The 22,710-nt window shown below is 50.2% G+C and overlaps 2 protein-coding genes across 2 annotated transcripts; both read left to right on the top strand.

Moving 5' to 3' along the window:
• Positions 1-4,689: 4,689 nt before the first annotated feature.
• On the top strand, positions 4,690-10,365 carry IL4R (interleukin 4 receptor). The gene is made up of 6 exons (XM_010186503.1): positions 4,690-4,744; positions 5,999-6,143; positions 6,949-7,103; positions 8,093-8,247; positions 8,819-8,975; positions 10,361-10,365. The coding sequence occupies exons 1-6, from the start codon at positions 4,690-4,692 to the stop codon at positions 10,363-10,365; spliced, it is 672 nt and encodes a 223-aa protein (XP_010184805.1).
• Positions 10,366-10,422: 57 nt separating this feature from the next.
• LOC104542256 lies at positions 10,423-13,228 on the top strand. The gene is made up of 4 exons (XM_010186502.1): positions 10,423-10,430; positions 10,861-11,535; positions 11,800-12,158; positions 12,297-13,228. Exons 1-4 carry the CDS (start codon positions 10,423-10,425, stop codon positions 13,226-13,228), a joined length of 1,974 nt encoding a protein of 657 aa, XP_010184804.1.
• Positions 13,229-22,710: the final 9,482 nt, after the last annotated feature.

Here is a 22,710-nt window from a genome sequence, read left to right as displayed (position 1 = left end):
ATCTAAGACAAAACGGTGAATTCCCGGGAGTTTCCTTCCCGCGGCGCTGACCTGGCCCCGCTCCCGGAGCGGCCCCGCGGCCCGGATTTCGCTCTTTAAAAGCCGCTCCCGTGCGCGGCTTCGGAGGGAGCTCAGCCCCGGGTTGTGCGGGGCTGTCGGACCGGGGCTCGGAGGTGCAGGCATAAGGGAGCTGTGCGGACGGGTTTAGCGGAGTTGCTTTGTACTTTTGGCATTGCTTTTCACCGTGTCCGAATTCAGCAGTTTCCACAGTGTTTCTTTCGGTTCTAAATTAGAAAACTTGCAGTTTGTCAAATTCTGTGAAAGTGCTGTATACCTTATAGGACCAAACAACGTGTTACTGTGCCCTTTGCTGACTTCTGTCATCTCCATCTGAAAATATGTTGGAATGCAGAAACCTCAGCTTAAGTCATAAATAAAAATTAACCAGTTTCAAGTTTTTAAAGAGAACACATCTGCTCATTTTGAGAGGCTCTTTTCATATTTGTGAGGAGAGGTTCATCCAGATGTGCCCTGTCCTGCTCCAGAAATGCAGGCATCACTTGTTGCGTATGTTGTTGCGTATTCTTGTGTAAAATGACATTAATGGCAAGTGTCCCAAACCACATGAAGGAATCTGTGGAACGAGGATGACATTAAAATATTAGTAAAATTACTCCTTTAAAAATAATAACAAATAATATCTTGCTCCTTTAAAATCCACCATTCTGAAGTTAAATTCCTTCTTTTGTGATCATACAACAGTGCAGGAAATACTGTGTTAGATAAGCAATAATATTTGTATTATGGCCTTTGAGATAAGACAGAGGACAAAGCCTCCCCAGTAAAGAATCCGCAAGGTAAGGAGCTGGGCGCGGGTTGCGTTTGTGCTCGCCCAGCGCTGCCCGCGGGGGTTTGCTCCTCAGCTCAGACAACGCAGGTGGGAACTGTTGAATTTTATCTTTTGGCCCTTCATTGACCAGAGTTGCCATTCTTAATTGTTGGAGTTCGTAAATATTCTCTGGCCTGCCCTTTCCTCCTCCTGAACACAGGACTCTCAACTTGGCTTCCAGATTCTTGTGAAAACCCACTCTGTGAGAGACGCCTACGCTCTTCGCCACACACGTCCCTGGTGTGGTCTGACAGTCACGTTGCATGGCAAACAGGAGACATTTCTGTTCCTGTAGGTCTGCCATCTTGTGTAGGCACCTAGGAAAAAACCTATTAAAAGCAGCAATAAGAAAAGATTAAAATTACTCCCTATTTTTTCTTTTCACATTTCATACAAATTCAGTTGATGAACTTCTGCTTTCCTTTGCTGTAATCTGTTTATCTCGTTTTAGTCTGCAGTTACAGCCAATGTTTTAAACCAGAAAGAATAACACAAGATGCAATATAGTTTTAAAAGGAGACAGTTTTAAAATAGGGAGTGGTCCTTTATGATGGCAGCAAAGGAAAGCTAAGCGGTCTTATGTAGAATTTACTGGTGCCTGTCACGGGCGTGAGTTACTCTTTGAGCGTTACAGTTTTGCAAGTTCTGCCTGTAGATTAAATGTGGTGCTAATTTATTTAGAAAGCCAGACCAGAATTTGTTCTTGTTTTTCTTGATAGTAAATGAAATCTTTTTAATCACATCATATTTTTTTTCAAGAGACAGAAATGATAAATGATCAAAGTTGTGCTGGTTATCACCTAGATCTGCTTCTAGCCCCGACAGATTTCTTTCGTTGTTTTGAGGAAGTCTCTTATGTCTTTTTAGAGCTTACTTTCCTCAGATATGTTAGGATTACTGGGTTTGTTGTGATTTCAGTATTCTCTATAAGTTACATACTTTTTTTCAGATTTACATTCCATTATCTGATATAAAGAAAAACTTCAGAGCAAACGCCAGGAAAGCTATTGCCATTTTTACATTTCCCCCTTTGCATTGGGTTTCTGGCCCACTACTCTTATTTAAAAACCAAAGGCTACGGTCCCGCAGAGCCGTGGGTTAACTCCGTGTTCATCAGCCTGCGCAGATCCTTCCTGCAGAGCGGGATCCTGTGCCAGAGTCTGAGGGGTTTCTCGGAACTGCCGTCGATGGCGTTGCCTCACAGCGGCTGGGAAACAGCGCTTCCTCTCGAGAGTCCCGGGGAGAGGACAAGGAGGAGGATTTCTCTGTGCTGGAGCAGTTTGCTCTTTTTTGGTTTTCCTAAGCAGCAGCAAAGACACTTGGGTTCTTCTTAAAAAATATGTTACTGTGCTCAGTCATGTTTTGTCTGCTCCCAAAACACGAAAGGCTCAGCTCCTGAGTGATAGTTTTCTGGAGCATTTATGAGAAATTGGTCTTTCGAGTATGTCCTTTATTGCCAGATGAGCAGTGACTGCCTCCGAGCAGGTCACAAGAGTTTCCAGCCTCATATTCTGTTTTCACTTAACCCCGAAGATGGGTGTTTTCCATGTTTAATCTTTAGAAGATTGTTTTAAAGTATGGTCAGTCATGCATGTGAGAATGGAAGAAATATGGTACCATTAAACGTGACTTTTCTGTCAAGCACAGAAAGTTGGATCATGAGGTAACTGCCTCGAGCTGAGTCTGACATACCAGGGTGAAGATTGATCACAAGTGAAGTGCTGGTGCTGCTAAATACATTGAAAAAAATAATATTCTATTGCTGCATTTCACAATAGTTTGACGTATGTGGATCTATTCATAAAGGAGAGATGTGGTCTTTATAAGAAGTGTTGTTTCTGTGCCTTGCTCAGCTGAGACAGTCTGGCTGCTGCCCACCTTGTGCTCATTACGAGTGAATATTTGACAGCAGGTACTCAGTGCATGCGAATCTGCCCCGTTTTAGACAGGAGTTACTTGAGAGGATGTGGCTTTCGTAGCCTTTCAGGCTGCACATCCTTACATGTACACAGTGCCCAAATGCATGCTTCCAAAAGGTCATTAGGTTTTCCCTAAGCTAATCACTTAACAAGCGTGTGCACCGCGGAGTTGCTGATCCCCCGCCAGTTCCTCTTGTGCTGGTGAAGCTCAAACCTGTAAGGGTTGTCCAAGGCTGGAGCAGGGGGTGTTGAACCACTGCCGACAAATGCGTTTGGTGGGTGCTGCAGAATTGACAGGAGAAAGCATTTCTGCAGAGAGCCCACAGCCCTGCAGCAGGAGCTGTGCCAGGCCACACAGCCACCGCTGGGATTCGAGGGCAGAAATAACCCAGCACTGGGGGTTCGAGGGCAGAAATAACCCAGCACTGGGGGTTCAGAGGCAGAAATAACCCAGCACTGGAGGTTCAGAGGCAGAAATAACCCAGCACTGGGGGTTCGAGGGCAGAAATAACCCAGCACTGGGGGTTCGAGGGCAGAAATAACCCAGCACTGGGGGCTCAGAGGCAGAAATAACCTAGCAGTCGGGGTTCAGAGGCAGAAATAACCTAGCACTGGGGGTTCAAAGGCAGAAATAACCCAGCACTGGGGGTTCAAAGGCAGAAATAACCCAGCACTGGGGGTTCAGAGGCAGAAATAACCCAGCACTGGGGGTTCGGGGGCAGAAATAACCCAGCACTGGAGGTTCAGAGGCAGAAATAACCCAGCACTGGGGGTTCGAGGGCAGAAATAACCCAGCACTGGGGGTTGAAGGCAGAAATAACCCAGCACTGGGGGTTCAGAGGCAGAAATAACCCAGCACTGGAGGTTCAGAGGCAGAAATAACCCAGCACTGGGGGTTCGAGGGCAGAAATAACCCAGCACTGGGGACTCCACAGTTGTCAGCACTTGTAGGGCGCTCCCTCCAGGCTTGGATAAGGAAACACCCAGAGGAAGGGACAGCAGGGTCGTGCAGTGACAGACGATGCGCTGCTCGGCCACTTTATCCTTCTTTATACTGAGTGCCAAGTCGTGGTTATTCCATATTGGTTAGCACAACTCTACCTACAAATTGACAAAAGTGCTAAATGCATCACACACACTTCTGGTGACATGGAAGCTGGTAGCCATCTCTAATCCAGAATATGGTCCTCCGCTAAGTGGCTGCTTTGCATCAGCGGAAGAATCTTGGGGAAACAAGTTTTCTAAAAGTCTTAATTAATTTTTTCATCTGCTTTCAGTTTACTTTTGCAACTTCACCATGCTTAAAGAATTCTCGTGTATAATTTTCCTTCCCTGATGTTGTGCTCATTGTCATCACGTATTTTACAACTTCTTCCTAATTGTTTACTGTTTTAATGAATCTGCGTTCTGTTGAAGCAAGGCTCAGAGGTCTTTGCTAAGAACTTTTTGAAGGGGGTGATATTCGTAATGTTTAGGGCACGGGTGACAGGGCCTGGAGAAACCATTTCAGTGAATAGACCAGGCACTGCGCTGTTAAATTCCTCCAGTCCCGAGTGCAGTCGCGGGGCTTTGCTGGGGCCGATTGTCCATGATTTTGGTCCTGTGCTCACCCTTTCAGCATCTCGGGGCTAGGAGCTAAAAGAGCAGGTCCATTAAGGATCCTCTGTAATTAACACTTTGCAGAAAAGTCTTGCAGCTCCTCTGTGTTATCCTTACCCTTTTACACTTCTCGTTCTATGGGCAGGTGTCAGGGGGATCAGGCACTGCAGGGATCTGAATCCAGCAGAGCAGCAGGGAGAACCGTGCCCTGCAAGCTGATAACAACGCTTCTGTGGCAGGATTTCGGCACGGCTCATCCTGCTGGGCCTGGCAGCATCAGCGATGGCGAGACTCCATACCCTGTGGATCCTTCTCTTTGCATGTACGGCAAATGAAGGTACGTTTGTCAGTGTTGTAAATGACTTTACTGACGTTTCCGTCGACAGTGTTTTCCCATGACTAGTAGGCAGCCCTGTTACCATTAGTTAACTGATATAAAATGTGTAACTTTGGCTGTCAGAAGTGTCCATATATTAGAACAGATTATTCAATTTTTTCTTTTTATTGACCTTTTCCATATGGGAGAGAAAAAACAGGAATTAGCAGGGAGCAGAAACTGAGGTTTGGAAGGTCCTTGCCCTGCTGCCCCCATTGCCGATGAGCGCTGGGCACCTCGCTGCAGAGAGGGCGCTCGGCAGTGCCCCGGGCGGCTCCAGGATGGTTCCATAACCCACTGCTGCAGTGCCTAAATGTGTATCTCTAAATGGGTATCTCTAAATATATATCATCTCTTGTATGTCTTATATAGGGAGCTTGCCCATTATAAAGGCAAGCTGGACATATGAAGTCATGTTTTCCAACAACGTGTTTTTACTCTCAGAAAAATGAATCTTCCATGTTGTGTTCTGTAGTTTTTAAGTAGTTCCCCAGTGGTCTGCAGGGATTTTTTGTTGTTGTTGTTTATTTTAAAAAAGCAAACCAAAATAGTTAAAATTTTAAAAAAGCCTGTCTCTAAAAAGAACAATTAGTAGCTACTTTCTTATGCACTATGAAATAGTACAGTTTGAATTAATGAGAAGGATCAGGGTTTGTGAGAGCACATTGGCTGGGTCATCTGATCTAGGTAATCCCATATTCTGTCAATTGTCTTTTTCAAGGTTTAATTTTACAGATATCCCCCCTGGTGAACTGCATGTTTTAAGTTTCTTCAGCATGGCATTCTAGTTGAGGATTTTAAAAAATCCAGTGTTTCGGTTCCCTTTTTTAACTACACGAACTGAAAACAAGCTCTGTGCTGTATGTGGTTTCAAAAGGAAATTCTCAAATATCTGAGGTTTAAAAAAAACCATGGTGTAGCAGAGATGGAAAAGGGAGAAGGTCACAAGAGTACAGAATTTGGAGCTCTAGAAAGACATGAGAACAGTGAAAGGCAAGGTAGAGTAAAGCTGCTGATCACCATAGCTTAACACAGCAGGAGGAGCTTCATTTAATTGAAGTGTTTTGGAAAGTGTGAGATCATTAACACCTTGAAAAATAATGATGGTCACCTTTAAAGGGCACCCGACCGTCATCGCTGGGTGGAAAAGGCCATGTTTCTGCTTAGTCAAGTTCATAGTTTTGATTCTCCTCCCTGCGTGCTGCTTCTCCCCAGCGGTGGCTGCTGCAGGACGTGCTCAGGACTTCGCGTGCCTCACCGACTACGACAGCGAGCTGGTTTGTCACTGGGAGGTGCCTGCGCAAACGAATTGCTCCAGGGAATTCCTGCTCTACTACAGGGAGGAGTTTTTATTTCTGACGTAAGTGTTTTAAAAGACGTTACGTTACCATTGCTGGAACTTCGTATACCCTATAGCTGTTACCAGCTTTGATTCCCTCTCTTTACCGTGGGCGTCTAGGACAAAATGTAATCTGGATTATTCTTCTTGCCAGGAGGGAAATGGGTTGCTGCAGTGAGCAGCACGCCTGTTCGGTGGTCTGCTCTTCTGCATCCCCTCTGCACTCTGAGCACAGAGGAGGGATCAGCAGTGGTGGGGCTCTCCTGTGTCTACCCAACCTTCATTTCATGCGAAATTTTACCTCCTTCAGGAGCAATCTCCCCCAATTTGCCCGTCTGCAGCCTGTGTGAAAGGGGCTCTCCCCTGCAGCGCCGTGGTGATCTCTGCATGCAGGGTAACGCCGTGTGCCAGCACAGACCCTCGTCCCTGTTCTGCAGCAGCACCAGCCCTCATCTCCTACAAAGGGAGATGCGTTTGGGCTCTCCTGTTTCTCCACACAGACATCCCAATAAGCTCACTTTGGTAAACCTGTTCCTATACAACCAAGCTGTCAGACCACTCCTTCAGAGGCTTGAGTGTGACAAAAGGTGTTAATTTTCCCCCTTGGGATCAATCCTTAGCCTTTCTGTCGAGTTTTCATTTGCACGACACAGATGTCCAAGGGGTGCTTGGGTTGTTTGGGTGTTTGGGCTGAATGTTTCTAGGAACTGAGCTTGTTTTTCTCTGGTTCAATTAGCTCTGCACAGTGGGAATCTGGATTTCACCTTTTCAAGAAATAATCCGCCACGCTGTCTAAACACGACCTCGTTTTCTGCCTGTTTTTCAGAAATCACGTGTGCGTCCCTGAGAATGGAGAAGACGGTTCAACGTGCACTTGCACCATACGTCGCAGTTATTTTGTGTCGGGCATCACATACATTCTAACTCTGCAGTTCAATGGGACCGAGGTGTGGAATTACAGTGTCACGCCAGCCCTGGTTGGTAAGGAACTTCACTTTGTCACCAGAACACCTGGTTCCAGGCTTTGCAGTCCTAGCTACCTCCTCATTCGTGTCACTGGGACAGCTTTTGTTTATCGGAGGTGAAAAGTGCTGTGCTGGCTTAAATGCAAAATCCGTTTGCCTTAGAAACCTGATTCTGGAGCAGATCCTTCAGGAAAGAGTATAACGAGTACGGGGGTGAGCAGTGGGGTTCTTCCTCTGGTTGTGCCCTCCCGGCCACAGCCATCAGCACTCTGGGCTGGGACACGTCCTTACTGCACTTTACTGTGGCTGCAGAATTTGGGGGTGAAGAGGAAGGGGACACTTCCAGTTTCTAGAAAGACACCAGGCTGAAATTTCCTCCGTGCCTGTCTCTGCCATATGCTGCTTTCATGTTAGCTGAATCATTCCCCGAGCAGAGATTTTTACAGTAATTGCTGTTGGATTATAACAACCAGTGATAAAAAGTTAATGACTCTGCTCTTCCGCAGGGCAGAGCACAGATACAGGTTATGTCTCCCTCTGGGCACCTAGTTTGTTTAGAGCAGCGTGCTTGTTCATAACACTTGTCACCTCAGACACTCAGAGAAATCACTCACCTACCCCGGGCAGGCTTTCATCCACATCGACGGGCTGGTTCTTCCCAAAACACTTGGCTGTTGTTGCTGCTCACCAGCAGAATGAGCAGGAGCCTGCCCAGTTCCTAGGAGGACCAGGGGAGCACCGTGCCTGCCTTCACACAGCTGCTGTTGCACGGGTTGTTCCCCATTTTCCAGGCTGAACTCGCACTCTTTTCAGCCACTCGAGGGTTCTGTGCTCGCCAAGGAGCTCCTTGCAGTGCCCTGTTTGGTCTCCAGACCCTTGTGCCACAGCATAGCGAAAAGGGCCATGGACTGCCTTCAGATTCTGGTGAACGCTGCTGCTCTGCTTCTCTCCATCAGCACTTTCCAATTGCCATGTTCTCCTTAATTGTATTTTTTTAACATACAGTTAAGCCAAGGGCCCCCAAAAATCTTGCCATTGAGAAAACTGAAAATGGTAATTTCAATCTGAGCTGGGAGGAGAGCTACTCTTCTTCATCCATGCTGTCTGGGCAGCGGGCCATCTATGAAGTGAAATACTGGAGGAAGCAGCACCCAGCCGAGGTAAGAGACAGCAGCTTTTCACGTTCTGTCTCTCTGGAGCTTTTGGGTTTAACAGGTCCTGTGAGAAGTCTTGAAATGGTTTAATGAATAACGGTGCAAGGGTCCCACAGTGTTCCTCACCACGCGCTTCCACAGGTGACATTGCCCCAGGGGGCTCAGCTGGGCTTTAAAGCGCTGAAACTCTTCTGCCTGCGCCCCAGAGTGGTCTGCTGCTCACAGGCAGGGCAGAGATTGAACATGCCGTGCTTCTGTCCCCTGAACTTCATTTACTCCTTAGTTGTAAGGAAAATGGAGGCTGTTTGTGACTCTGGGGGACTCGAGGCATTTCAGAGCCCCTCCTGAGCGATGCAGAACTTTGGGGCTGGGCTGATCTGGCAGGGGAAGAGCAGGCGTGGTGGCACATCACAAATACCGCCCACCCGTGACAACATGCAGGTCGCACAGCAGGTTAGGCACGGAGTCATTCACTTGTGACAGCTCGCTGAAACACACAACGCTGTTGTTAATTAATTGCTGTCACTAACCCCTCACCTCACAGAGAAATCAAAGCAAACTTTCTCGCTCTTTTCAGGTTTCTGTAAAAGCAATTAACTACCAGGCAAAAAGCTTTGAAATTACTGCGAGCTCCTTGAGGAGAGGCTATGACTACGTGGTGAGTGTGAGGTGTAACTACACAGACTACCCGGCCTACTGGAGCGAGTGGAGCGAAGAAGTCGAGTTTCACTATGGTGAGCGTTGTAACAAACAGCAGCGTGGTCAAAGGATGGGACAGTTTTACAAACCGTGTCGTACAGAGCCCGCTGCTCTCCTCTTAGGGGAGAGTACGCAGTCGTCATCTTCAGTGCAGTGGGGGTACATCTATAAAGGCTTCCAGGAGACTCAACAAGGCAGCTCCTGAGGAACCTGAGGAAGAGAAGACCAAGGGACGTTGGGTTGTTTAGGAGATGTGTTTATTCTCTGTAAATGTTTTGTGAAGTAGACACCAGGGAAGGAGAAGGGATATTTAAACTAAAGAGCAACATTGATGTAAGAGCAGGTGTGTATAAATGAACAAGAGATATTTAGGCTGCAGATTAAGCAGTACTTGAACCATCGGATGGCTGAGGGTTTATAAACGTCTCTGAAGCACAGAGAGAGAATGAGGAGCATAGCTGCAATGCGGCGGAGGTGCCAGTGCCATTCAGGGCTGTGTGACAGGTTTGTCCCCCAGACGTGTGTGTTGGCGCTGAGGAGAGCGAGGGCTGCACCCGCACCACTGCCCCTGGTAGCTCTGTATGTGCTGTTTGTCTGCTGGAGCCTTTGTCTCACATCCTCCAAAGGAGCGTTTTCTTAAGGCACTAAAGAGGAGCAGTGAATTTGGTATTGGCAGTCCTTGTATTTATATGCACGCACACATGTATATGTGTATGTTTATTTAACAGATTACCAAGTAACAGCGGAAGACATTCTGCAGATGGCTGTTCCCGTATCCTGCATACTGATCATGGCAGTGTCTGTAATCTGTTACTTCTGCTTTACCAAGTACGTATCGTGCTCTTCGCGGGTTTTACAGAGCAGCAGTTGCACAGATATCAGTATTGCTATTGATTAGCCAAACGTCTAGGTCAGGGATCTCATGTTTTGTTTTTCCTCAGCAATGTTATCTCGCTCTCTATGAGCAGTCATTTTGTAAAAACAAATCAGTTGCACTCAGTCATTTTCCAAGTAGATAACTGAATATTCTCTTTTAATCTTACTACCATAGGCTTGTTACAGCATCCAAACCAGGCTGCAGTTTGGGGGTTTGTCAGTTTTGGACCCCAGTCTTTGCTGGAGTTCCAGTAATGATGGTTAAGTGTCTATTTCTTTAAAAACAACTTAGTGGTAGTGTGCAAGCAGGATCCTATCTGTTTGGCACATCATTTCACACATGGTTAGGGGGATACATGACTGTGGCTGTGCAGAGCAGTCACGCACCACCCTACAAACGTGTTGGTAGCTGTTCAGTGAGCAGCAGCACTTGAAGATGCACAGCACATCGCTGCTGCAATGCAGATGGCGAAGAGGGAGAGGAGTGCACACTGATGAAGCCAAAATGCTGTCAAACCAAACAGTTTCAATTCTTCCCTTGCAGAGTGAAGAAAGAATGGTGGGATCAAATCCCAAATCCAGCAAAGAGCCATTTGGTCGTAAAAAATGTCAAGGTAATTTAAAGGCTTTGCAAAAAGTACCTTTTACTGATCACCAGAAGTAGAATGTGTAATAAGTGCTATTGTCTGGCTAATGCAGGGATGCTAAATGCAATCCACATGTGTCCTAAATCTCACTTGTATCTTTATTAGTTTTCAGTTTTGTGCTACGTTGATGAAATTAAGTTCCCTTTCCATGACTTAAAGCAGAGTTCTATCGAAAACCAAATGTAAGTAAGATAAAAGAGGGAAAAAAACCAACCCAAACAACTTTGCTTTACAGCATAATATAATTTCCTATTACATAGACATTAACTGTCCTTTCCTTTTTGACTTCCAAAAACAGAAGTTGCAAGAACTGCCTGGCTCGAAATCTGTCAAGGCAAAGCTTCAAGGGAAAAGATAACATCAGAAACGTTGAGAAATCTTGTGGTTGCCACAGCAGGTCTGGAGAGTGGTTTCCAGAAGGCAGCGGTGCAGTTTTAACCCCTGAGACAATCCTGGTTGAAGAGTCTTTAGAAATCTGTGGACGTCTGACAGACTCTGAGGCCGAGAGCCAGGAGGAGACTGGTGACCAGGTCACCACCTCTGAGCCATGCGAGAGCGGTGCCAGTGCCTTCAGAGAGCACACTGAGCACCACGACGCCCTGGCCAGCATGTTCATGGAGCTCCTGGCAGATGAAAACAGCATGCAAGGCAGTAAAGACCCAGACATCGTCATAGGTGAGAATAAAACCTGTGAGAAACTGGAGTCGGAAAATCCATCACAGCGAAACCCAAAAGAAAGTGCAGCCCTGAGTTGGCATCCACGTGATATTTCTGATACAGTCTCCCTTTTCACCAAAGCCTCTCAAGATGACTACAACTGTAGTACAGCCAGCAAGAAGTCAGAACAGTCAGAAGAGTCCTTTGAATCTGGCTACCAGAGCTCCAGCATCAATTCTGTTTCTCTGGATGCAAGAGATCTTCAACACATGGTTCATCAAAGCCTTTTCTCGTGCAGTTCTGAAAGTCAGCATGATTCGTGTATCCTGATCCAGGAATCTCCAAATAAGCCATCCTCTGGGACCAAAGAAGACAGGATAAGCAACCCTGCATACAGGAGTTTTGATACCCTTGTATCCATGGGTCTGTGTAGCTCTGCCTACAAGAGCTGTGACACCCTGACATCTCCATCCATGGAGTCCTGTTGTTCTCCCTACAAGAGCTGTGACACCCTGATGTCTCTGTCCATGGAGTCTGGTGGTTCTCCCTACAAGAGCTGTGACACCCTGACATCTCCATCCATGGAGTCCTGTTGTTCTCCCTACAAGAGCTGTGACACCCTGATGTCTCTGTCCATGGAGTCTGGTGGTTCTCCCTACAAGAGCTGTGACACCCTGACATCTCCATCCATGGAGTCCTGTTGTTCTCCCTACAAGAGCTGTGACACCCTGACATCTCCATCCACGGAGTCCTGTTGTTCTCCCTACAAGAGCTGTGACACCCTGACATCTCCATTCATGGAGTCTGGTGGTTCTCCCTACAAGAGCTGTGACACCCTGACATCTCCATTCACGGAACCCTGCAGCTCTGCCTACAGGAGCTTTGATGTTCTTGTGTCTGCGTTCAAGGAACCGAGTATCTCTGCGTATAAGAGCTTTGATGCCCTCCTGTCTCAGTCCGTGGCTAGCAGTAGCCTGCCTCTGTGTTTTGAAAATGCGTCCCCCTCGCCACTTTTGATGCAGTTTTCGGAGAGAGCGGAACGTAGCTGTGGAGATCAAGTTTACAGGCCCCCTAGCAGTCAGACGTGTTACACCAACTGCAGATCTCCCTGTGCTCAGGCTGATCTCCCCAACACTGGTTCAGCACGTACCGGTTTCCCATTTTTCTCCACACATACAAATTACAGTGCTTCAGCTTTCCTGCCAGAGGAAGAAATGCATAAGCAAGTAATGTATCAAAATGTTCAAAAGAAAGGCAATGTAATTTCTTGCCCTGTAGGGCCTCAACCGTCTGGTTATCGACCTTTTGATAATGCAGTTAAGTGTGGTGGTATGTACTGTGAGAATGACAGTGAGCTTGTCTCTAGGTCCCTACATGAACCCTTCGTTCATCTTCAGTACCACAACATGAAAGAAACACCTCCGGGCACCATCCACGACCCTGGCCAGAGGACAGATGACCACACGTGTTTGATGGCACAGGGTTTTGACTGCAGCGTTGTCCCAGGTTTGGCCTCTAGCGCGAGCGTCACACAGACCAGTGATGGCAGCCTTGGGATCATTGGCTCTAATGAGCTGTCTAGTGACAGCAAAGATGAAAATACCAGCAGAGATGAGCAGCTGTTGCATTTGTTAGAGCTGAACTGTCAAGATTTTGACAGCAGAGAAAGAACTCTAAGGGGGACAGCACCCAACAGCTTTAACCACACTGGTGAAGGAATGCAGGAGAGCAGCAGTACCAGACCAAATACTGACTTGCAGTGTCACATGCACAGCCACTTGAGCAAACCTGGAAATGCAGAGGTGGTTACGTGCGTGGCGGGCGGCTCGCCAGAGGGATCACGGGACAGCACAGGGGGAAACCTGGCGAGGAAAACGGCAGAGCCCCCGGAGCTGCAAGTCTCAGACCGGTTGTCACCTCCTCGCTCTGTGGACACCTCCTGTCCATCTGGTGCGCACACTGTTCACAGCGAGGGTTCCAGACGGGCACCTGCAGTTGAAAAAAGACCGGTAAAACTATTGAGGGCAAACAACAGGAAGAACGAGAAAAAAATTAAACTTGTGCAAGCCCTCGCACAGGAGGACAACTGCTACATGAAGGTAGCCTAGCCACACATGCCAAGGCTGAACCAAACCAGTCTTCAGAAACAAACTGTTTGGCAAATTGAAACGTTGCTGCTTCTTCCAGTCTTGTCTGCGGCGGTGCAGTGAGTCACTGGGTTGTGACCCTCGAGGCTGCTCAGGGCTGGCAGCCCGGCTGTTCAGGGGAACAGGCGCAGTACAGGTTAACCCAACAGCCGCAGCTGGAGCAGGTGCAACACAGGTTAACCCCTGACAGCCGCAGCTGCAGCGCTCGGTGCAGCCGGAGCAGCCGTTTCTCTGGCCGGGGGTTCCTCTGTAAAGGAGCAGCAGCTGCACAGGGGAGCAGTCTCAGGGCAGTGCAGAGGTGGTGCAGAAGGCGCTGACACAGCGGGACGGGGCTGTCAGTGCGGGTCGGGGTGCAGTGACCGCCGGCGCTGAGCACCGCACAGCTCCTCACTGGTGTGCTGGGAGCAGGGAGGTGCTGTGTGCCTGGCCCCAGCATGGGGTGTGTGTTTCTATGTTTGCTCAATCGGGACCTGAAATAAACATTGTCATTTGGGCTTAAGCAATGCAGTGATTGATTATTAGTTCCTTATTCTGTAGAAGCAAACAGAGTTATTTCCTACTTCTGCAGCTATAAATGGAATCAGAGATTTTTAAGCAGCGTTTTCCCAGAAAATTTAACCCAGTTTATGGTCAGACTCCCTAAACTGATGGAGTAATTTTTTTTTTGCTTCTTGTCCTTGTCTTTGTTCAGTCAGAAGGGGAATTATGCCTGCAGCATAAACTTCCTGTTCGATAACTTCCAAAAGTTTTATTCATGACTCTCAACTTTTCTAGGACATTATAATGTATTTTGGTATGGTAAATTCCACTCTAATATGCTGGCAGTGGCACAAAATATTTAAGAACCATTAAGTAATTTCATATATGTGTATTCTCGTTATTTAGAAAACCCTATTTGCATTGCCATTCATAAGGAAGCAACTGTAATGCTAAGCACAGAAACTGGTTTAACATGTTTTGTAAGCAAAACTATTGTACTGCAAATCTCTCATGCAAATCTCAGGTTGGCCAAATAGTAGAGGTATCTACGGATCAATTTTGCAGCAGTAAAAAAGGGTACGTAAGCCCTGTAAGGAGACTCGCAGTGAAGCATGTTTAGATGTGGTAGTTGATACTTGTATAGGCACTGATTTGGAGCTCACTTTCGATAAGGCGGTGGTTAACGAAGGTTCTTGCTGCTGGTAGCTAATGTGCTGATGAACACGTTACTTATTTGTTTTTGCTGACTAGATCAGGTTGGACATTATTTCCACTCAGGAGAGGTTTGATTCCATCAGAAATGCTCTCTTTGCATGAGGGCATCGCTGCTGTAGTTGTGTGCTGTGGGGCAGATGCATGAGTTTCCAGGACCCGTCGGCCAGACCCGCCCTGCAGTGGTGGAACAGGAAGGTGTGCAGAGGCTGTGGTCTGCCTCATGAGTAAGCACATTTACTTCCCTAAATCCACGCACAGTCAAGTTTAAGCAAGACCCCACAGCTCGGTGTTGCAGCTGCCCGGCAGGGGTTGCTCAGTGCTGACTGCAGTCGCACGGGGCTGTTATGGGGGTGAGGGACAGCGGCGCTGCTCTGTGCGATCCTCCTGGTGCTTGGGTGCTGCAGCCAGGGGACCTCTGCCCAGCCAGGACAGGAAGGCTTTGCTCAGCCCCAGCTTCTTCTGCCTTTCCCTGGCTTGTTTGTGTAGCCGTGCCCTCCTGCCCACTCATTCCTGTTGCATGGCTTTCTGTGCATGACTGTTCTTCCCCTGCTCTCCCTTCAGTATTTCTGTGGTGAAACAGAGCTGTAACCCTTCGAGAAGGGGCAGCCCTGTGCCTCTGTGTAACCCAGAGCTGGCGATGACCGTGGGACCGGCTGCCCTGCCATAGGCAGGGTGCGCACACAGCGGGAGCCCGTCCACGCTGCTCTCCACTGCCTCTGCTTTGGCCGCCCGCAGCCGCAGCGCGCAGGCCGGCTCAGTGGTGGGTTTCTGGCCAGAGATGCTCCTGCATGGAGCGTGTGGGAGTTGTGGCTCCAAGCTGGCCCCCAGGGCAGGGTGTGCTGGGACCACCCTGCGCAGGGCAGCTCGCCCTCCCCAGAGGGGCCTTGCTCCTGGGGGCTGGGACCCTCCGAGTACGTCTCTTAAGCTACTGAAGAGCTCCTACCAGGACAGGGAACTGCTGATCGTAGTAAGTGTATTTTCAGTGTTTTCCAGTCTATTTTGTGTGTGTTTGTTCAAGAGGAGGGTTGTGCCAGGTTTTAGCCTGGTTATAATGCCATTTATTACTCTCTCACAATCGCTCCACCTCCACATCTTTCTCACCTGGCTGCCTACCAGGTATTGACAGTCTGACTCACCGTGAGTGCAGTGGGTTCCTGAGAAAAGCAGGTGAATTCCCAGTGCAGGACAAGCCGATGTGCTGAGAACAGCTCAGCCTTGCCTTTCCTCCTCCTACACCGCGCTTGCTCCTTGGAAGTGCGCACCTGCAGAGCCGCCGTTGGTGAACTCGTCAGTCACAAGTTTGTCATTGCCCATGGAAAACAGACAGTAACCACAGGACGAGGGTGGGACTTGCGTGGAGCAGGAGCTTGAGGATGGGGGGTTAAGTCCTTGGGGTAGGGAGAAGTCAACTTTGGGTGAGAGAGGGGCAGGTTTTTAAATAACTTGTCTCTGCATCTTGCTTTGTGTATTGTCCAGCCAGGGTGCAGGGATGTGCAAGTGCTGATCCATCATGAGATACAAACTTTGTCTAAGGAAACCAGTTCTTACAGGTGTTGCATTCTAGCAGTGACCTGGCCGAAGGAGCAAAGGGCAAGAACAAGATGAGGGGCAGTGACTTCCAAAACCCCACTCCCTGACGTGCACCTCTGACTGTGGAGTTACGAGACCAAGAGGAGAGTTCATTTCTCCTATAGCCACGTCTTCTCTCTAGAAAGCTCCTTGGGGAGCGCCATTTGCGCAGTCTGAATTCCAGCTCTGACAGAGGTGCTTCCAAAGTGTAATTCTGCACGCAGTTGCTTTCACAAAAACAAGTGGTTTTGACTAATTCGCGGGGGAGCTGTGCCCATGCAGTGCACACCCACACACACCCCATACGCACACCCGCACACAGTTTCCTCCCCAGGCTCCCACACGGTGATGTATCATGGTTGCATGTTTCCAGAACTCGTTTCTTCACCACGCGGCTGTGACGGAGGCAGCCGTGCGGTGCCATCAGCTTCTCCTTGGGTGCTGCAGTCACAAACAGCGCCCCAGGCCCCGCTGAACTGCGGTGATGAGGTCGGAAGCCAAGCAGCAGCTCCACGGCCCGACCGGAGCAAGGAGAGCAGAGCCGCGGTTGGGTTTTGGCTGCAGGGTGATAGCTCTTGCAGCAGACTGCTCCTAAGCAAAGGAAAAAAAGAGCGAGTGAGGAAGAGGGCACTTTCCAGGTACCTCACCAACACACAGCCAAATTTAAATCTTAATAAATTGCTGTACCTTGGTGTGTTTTCCCTGAGTACCTAAGAACAGCCATCAGCAGCACCACTGGTGTGCTAAATGCTGGCTATTCCCATTCCTTCCACAAGCTGAGGAAGCGATGTTGAGAGGAACTCTGTATCTCTGCCAAGGTGCTTTGCTCTGTGTCCCTTGTGCTGTCCTGCTTGCCCCTGCCCCTTCCACGGCTTTCCACAACGCGGGAGTTTCCAGCCAGCCACCTCCAGCAGGACTGCGAGATGGGAGAGGAGGAAGCTGCTGCAGCTGTAGGTGACCAGAGCGGGAAGTGCGGCACATTTAGCTGCACAGGGGGCGGAGCAGCTGCTTGCTGCCTTTTCTTTTGGTCTTGGCCAGAATACTTCCTATAAAACCCCAACCATCTGTGCAGGAGACCTAAACCTCTGTATTCTGAATGCAGAGAGGCAATTGTAGCGGCAAGAGCTGGTGCGGCAGCAGCCTGCGGCCCGCAGCCTGGCTGACAGGGATGGCTGCACCGGCCCTGTCCCGCTCCATGGAGCGTGGTGGGTGTCCCGAGGAGCTCCTGTCCCTGCCCAGGGGTGGATCAGGGCTCCCATGGCCCTGCCCGTGCCAGAGCAGGGCCTGCGCAGCACCCGGTGTTTGTGCTCTGCTTGAAGGTTACCGAGTCGATGACTAACGAACCACTGGGACTTTCCTACTTGCTGCTGTTTCCCCAGCTCTTAGACATGGGGGAATTTGCCATAAGCTGAAGAGGGTGAGGTTGGCTGCTTCTCCCCAGCTCAGCCACTGCTGGTTTCACTTACTGTGAGCCGCCCACACAGCACAAGAATTACAACAGGGCGAGTGGGCAGCGGCTGCCTTGGGGGCTGAATTTGCACACCCAGCTCAGGGCTGTGACAGACCCGGTTCTCATCTTGGTGCTCCAGAGCTGCTGTGAGACCCAGGCCTGTGCTGGCCACTGAGGTCAAGCTCCTGGCCCGCAGCAGAGGCCTGGAGGAGCCGGCGCTGCAGCCGCTACCATGCTGCATTCACCACAGTGTGTGTCTGATGGGCTCTGCGCGGGAAGGTGGTGCAAAGCGGCTCATTGCTGGGTGGTCTGCGGCCCCGCTGCCTCGCCGAGGGGCTCCAGGGCACCTGGTGTGCTCCTCCATAGCAGGAGGGAGGCAACAGCGCCATCGAGCCCCGTGTTTCCTGCAGGAGGGCAGGGATTGGGACCCATCGCTGGGCCCTGTGACAGACGCTGTTGTCCAGCAGTAGCAGGGATCCCGGTCAGGCCACCTTCGCTGTGCCCATCACTTGTCTCAAAAACCTCCAGCTGCCGTCCCCAGCATGAAGGACCAGGGTGTTCAACTGCTCTGCACATTGTCTCTGTTTTGCGTGTTTTCTGCCATGTTTTAGCTTCTTGCTGCTCCCAGCATGTTGCTTTCCAACCCCTGCACGTGCACCAGGGCAGGGCGAGGCGTGGAAACCCGGCTGTACAGAGCTGCTCACAAAACAGCACTCAAGGGACCCAGGAGCTTCCTTGTACAGCCAAAGCCACTGCGGAGCGTGGCATCCCCTAGCCCCTGTGTTTTGTAGGAACAACCTCCAGACTCCTCGTCTTGCTGAGTGCTGTAGACGTTCACCAGTGCTGATCCGGATGCCAGTACACTGGTGTGACATGATTCCATCGCACCAGTCCCTGTGCTCTAGTGCAGCCATGTTTTGGCCTTTTTAGCCTCAAACACAAAAGCTCCTGCCTTCTGCCACCTTACAGTGAACTCCTACCAGCATCACAGCAAAGCCACAGCTTCATCAAACTTGGGCTGCACCAAGAAAGCATCACGAGGCCTTTTGGCTTCTCTGTGCAGAAATGTAGTTTGAAGTTTTGGAAACATTGGTTACTTCAGAGCAATCTGTTTCCATGAAAACCTTGTTTATCTCCCGTGCTGTTCATGTGTCCCAACACATTGGGGTTCTTCTCATAACCTCATCCTCACCCCATCCCGCCTGTTCTCCCAGACACGGCATGTCCCTGCCGGTGACGTGAGAAGCCACCCCGTGGGTTGGGATGGAGCCAGCAGCTCCCCTGTGTGGGGCTGTGGGGGCCTCTCCTGCAGCTCCCCTTGCCAGGCAGCAGCGCGTGGTGCTTTGAAAGTGCATCCGCAGCCGGAGCCTGGCAATGGCTGCTGTGTTTCACCCTTAGAGATGCCAGAGGCCATCCACGGTGCCCTCGGTCACAGCACCCAGCCCCAGGTGGGGCAGGTCTGCTGTGAAAGCTTGTGGCCAGGCAGCGTGGGTGGGGGTGCTGATTGCTGGCAGCTGTGGGATATCAAAGATCCCAGCGGCTCAGCCAGAAATGGCTGCAGAGCTCTGGTCTTGGTGTTTCTCTGTGACCAGGCTGTCTGGGGGAGCATGGTTCCCTGTGGGTTGAATGCACGCAGCATGGTGGGGTCTGGGGACGTGCTCTGGGCAAGTTTTGCAGGGTGCAGGCGAGAGCGGTGGGTCTGAGTCTGAGCCGAGCTGCAGGTTTCTGTTCCAGATGGCCAGGGTGAGTTCACAGGCACAGTCATTCCTGTTTCTGTTTACCAGCGTGTGTCTGGTGATTTCCAAGAGAAGATACGAGCTCTGTGTGATCCCCTCCGTGTGAGCAAGACGTGCATAGTCTGCTCTGTGCAGGTAAGCCCTGTTGCTCCGATGAGCGGTGATGTTCTCCTGCTGCAGCCTTCGGGTTCAGACTGGATCTGTATTGGGGAAAACCAGAGGCTGAGCCCGGTGCTGGTGGCTAACCAGAGGCTGAGCCCGGTGCTGGTTGCTATGAGGAGGCAAAGGCAGGAGGGTGGGGGGGTGCTGGGGTTTCTGTGGGTGCCACTCGGCGTCCCCCAGCCCGAAAGCGCTGCCCTCCTCCTCTGCAGCATCCGTGTCGGCTCCAGGCTGCGGGGCTTTGTTGTTTTTCAAGCTGCTGCTTTGCTGACTAACACCTCCGCTTTCTGCCTGGCTCATTCATATTTTACCCCATTTCCTGAGCTTTGAGGTGGTTTCTTCTATTGCTTTCCCTTCCCGTAGAACACTGTTACTCATGTCTCAGCTGTTCTGCCATTTTTTACTCATTACTTATCATAACGTATAATTCTCTTCCGCCTGAATGTCACCAGGCAGTAAAGGTGCCTTTGTAGAGTTACGCTGGGTCTATATCTTTGACGATGCTGAGGATATTGTTTTAATTCCATTGTGACAGGAAGAAAATACAGAGGCAGGACTGTTTGTGTGGGGTTTTTCCTCCACATCATGAACATGGTTACTGCAAGTGTCACTGATTCTCCCTTCTAGAGAAAAGAATTGTCAGCAATGATTTGTTATTTCCTCTTGCTGATAAATACATACTGGTGTTGCCCCTCCTCCAGTCATGGCAAAATGTTTTTTGGTCACCAATGACTGTAGCAGAATCTGCTGAGCCTGTCCTGGTGTGCCCCTCACACTTTGCTTCCTGGTGAATATCGCCACTACAGGCTGGGCTGAGGTCACAACTGGATGAAAGTAGTTGCCCCTTACCCTGAATCAATGTAAATCCATGGCAATTGACCTGCTTTGGGTCTCTGAGCGCTTTACCTTGGCGCTGGATTCGCTGTCCTGGAGTGCCGTGGAGCCTTGGGCGCAGAGGAGCGGGTGTGTGCACAGCACAGGTAACTCCAGAGCTGGGCACCCATGGAGGCGGTGGCTGCACACCGAGCTCCTGGCTCGCTCCGCTCCGTGCAGGAGGCGCATCTGTGTGCTGAGCTCCGGGTACTGTGGCTCCAGGGATCCTGCCCCTGTGTCCTACCCCAGGGCTTCTCTCAGTCTGGCTGCGGTGGGTGCAGATCCCCTTGGCCACTGAGAGAGACCAGGTGGGTCATGCTGTGCTGGACTTCCCAGGGCTGAAGAGCCAGGCGCCCGTTAAGCATTTGCTCTGCAGGTGCAAGACAACTTGTCATGCTTCACATGTGCACATGCGTGTACTTGCACATACACATGTGTATAGGCACAGTGCTCGGGGCAGAACAGAGTCAATCATTGTTTCAACGCACCTATGCATGATGAGCTATTCCAGCCCTTAATGCTTCTCGTGGCTTTGTGCTCCACCAGCAGCGGGCATCACAGAGGGGAAGCTGTGCACATCTGAATTCTGGCAGTCAGGGAGGGACAAACTTTCTTAAATTAAAATTAACTATTTTAGAAAAAGACATTCTCGCTGCCACTGCTGCGTTCTGCTGGGGCTTGTTTCCTACCTTCAGCCCTACCTGATGGTAGGATGTGATGTGTGCTGGAAGCAGTAAGCTCCTGATTTTTCAAGTATCAGTACATGAGACAGACAGCTACTACTGCTGTGTATAGAGCTGGGGCCTTGTGTCTTGAGCATCTTCTGACAATCTTATGCCCTTTGTGGCCTGTGATTGCTGTGTCTTCACCTACCTGAGGGATGGGATTTATTCTGTTCTTTAGCTGCTCGAAAAATAGATTATACTCAGACCAGCCATGACTCTCACATGTCTGAGGTTTCCTGAGGAGCCCCGAGGTCTGGATGAGAGCTGAGCCCTGGCCATGCCATCCCTGACCGGGCCGTGCCATCCCTGGCTGCTGACGGGCGCAGTGGGGGCAGGGGGCTCTGCAGCTCCGCAGTCCTGGGGCTGGGCACTGAGTCTGCTCACCCTGCACCCAGATCCTCTGTGCCTGCTGCGCTGCTGCCGTCTCCTCGGGTTATCCCAGCCCAATGTTCCTCACCCTCCTGCTGCCACTCTGCACCAAGGCCACTCCATGGCGCTGCTCCTCTCACTCTTGCCCAAGGACACGAGGAGTGTGTCGTGGGCTCCTTGCAGCCCTGGTAAGGCTGGCCCTGGCCAGGGTGACACCAGCCCCGGGCAGAGTGGGCTCCTTCGGGGGGCCCCGGCCACCACCCTGCCTGCGGGCTGAGGATCAGTGCTGCTGTCCTGTCTCAGGGGCTGCTTTGGGGATGGGTGGAAGCAGAGCACAGTGGTACTGATGCGGTAGGGACCATACTACGTAGGCTTAACCATTTAGTGCCTTGGTGCTGATGCCTCCCCACTGCAGGGCTCTGACTCCACCAGCCTCAATGTGACCTTTTGGATTGGAGGTTTGTGAAATTTTATCTGCTCTCCCACCTTTTTCTCACATGAGGGAGGAGAGCAATACAGTAATAAACGCTGTGTGGGTGTTCGGACTCGAATTCATTGCCTCCTCTGCTCACCACATCCTTCTGTCGGCACAGTAATACCGATACGGTGGTGACGTCGGCCGCCACCCGTCGCCGCGTATCGCAGCGCCGCAGCCCTGGCTGTGCACAAGTGGGCTTTGCTCTTGCTCAGTGCCGATGAGATCCGCCCCTGCCAGCTCCCGCGCGTGCAGCGCCTGCAGTCGCAGCAATGATTTAGCCATCCCCGCCGTGGAGGTGTGGAGGGCTGAAATGGACAGCTGAAAGGATGGGGCAAGGTAATGTCCACGTTCCCACCTATTTTTGCCGCTGCCAGTTTGGTGCTGCTTGGTATGTGTGCCTGCACTGTAAACCTTTCTTGTAGCTGATGTGGCCCTTGTGCCCCTGCTGTCATTGCTGCTGGCCTCTGGAGAGCCCTTCTGTATCCCTGTTACTTTGGCTTTGTGATTAGGTGGCAGTGTGCACTGATAATTTATTTTTTTTCAAGAAGAAAGCTTGTTTTTGCATATAACTGGTGGACTGAAAGACTTCTGCTCCTTTTGGCACTTGGGTGTAGCTGTGACATTTATTTTCTCATGCTTGGAAATACCAGGGGTTTTTACCTTTTTTTTTTTTTTAACTTAAACTGAGTTCTTAGTTTGTGTTGAAGTTTTGTAAGTGCCTGCTTTTCTTGGAGATGCTTCAAGTTGTGAACTCAGACTGCACCCATCTGTGGCAGCTTATAGCACCATATTTCCAGATCCTTAACAGGTTTTTACAGTGAGGGTGGTGAGGCACTGGCACGGGTTGCCCAGAGAGGTGGTAGAGGCCACATCCCTGGGCCCGGTCAAGG

Source organism: Mesitornis unicolor, unplaced genomic scaffold, assembly GCF_000695765.1.
Source record: "Mesitornis unicolor isolate BGI_N332 unplaced genomic scaffold, ASM69576v1 scaffold27396, whole genome shotgun sequence".
In the NCBI taxonomy this organism is placed as follows: Eukaryota; Metazoa; Chordata; class Aves; order Mesitornithiformes; family Mesitornithidae; genus Mesitornis; species Mesitornis unicolor.
Note: the sequence above shows the minus strand (reverse complement) of the source record. Positions and strands in the feature narration are given on the sequence as shown.

Bases quoted from the DNA above. Each gene is read 5' to 3' on its own strand.
- IL4R (XM_010186503.1), top strand. From the start codon at position 4,690: ATGGCGAGACTCCATACCCTGTGGATCCTTCTCTTTGCATGTACGGCA. The intron at 4,745-5,998 runs GTACGTTTGTCA...GCTTCTCCCCAG, and splicing joins TGCATGTACGGCAAATGAAG to CGGTGGCTGCTGCAGGACGT. The intron at 6,144-6,948 runs GTAAGTGTTTTA...CCTGTTTTTCAG, and splicing joins GAGGAGTTTTTATTTCTGAC to AAATCACGTGTGCGTCCCTG.
- LOC104542256 (XM_010186502.1), top strand. The intron at 11,536-11,799 runs ATCCATGGGTCT...TGACACCCTGAC, and splicing joins AGGAGTTTTGATACCCTTGT to ATCTCCATCCATGGAGTCCT. The intron at 12,159-12,296 runs AACGTAGCTGTG...TCTCCACACATA, and splicing joins GCAGTTTTCGGAGAGAGCGG to CAAATTACAGTGCTTCAGCT.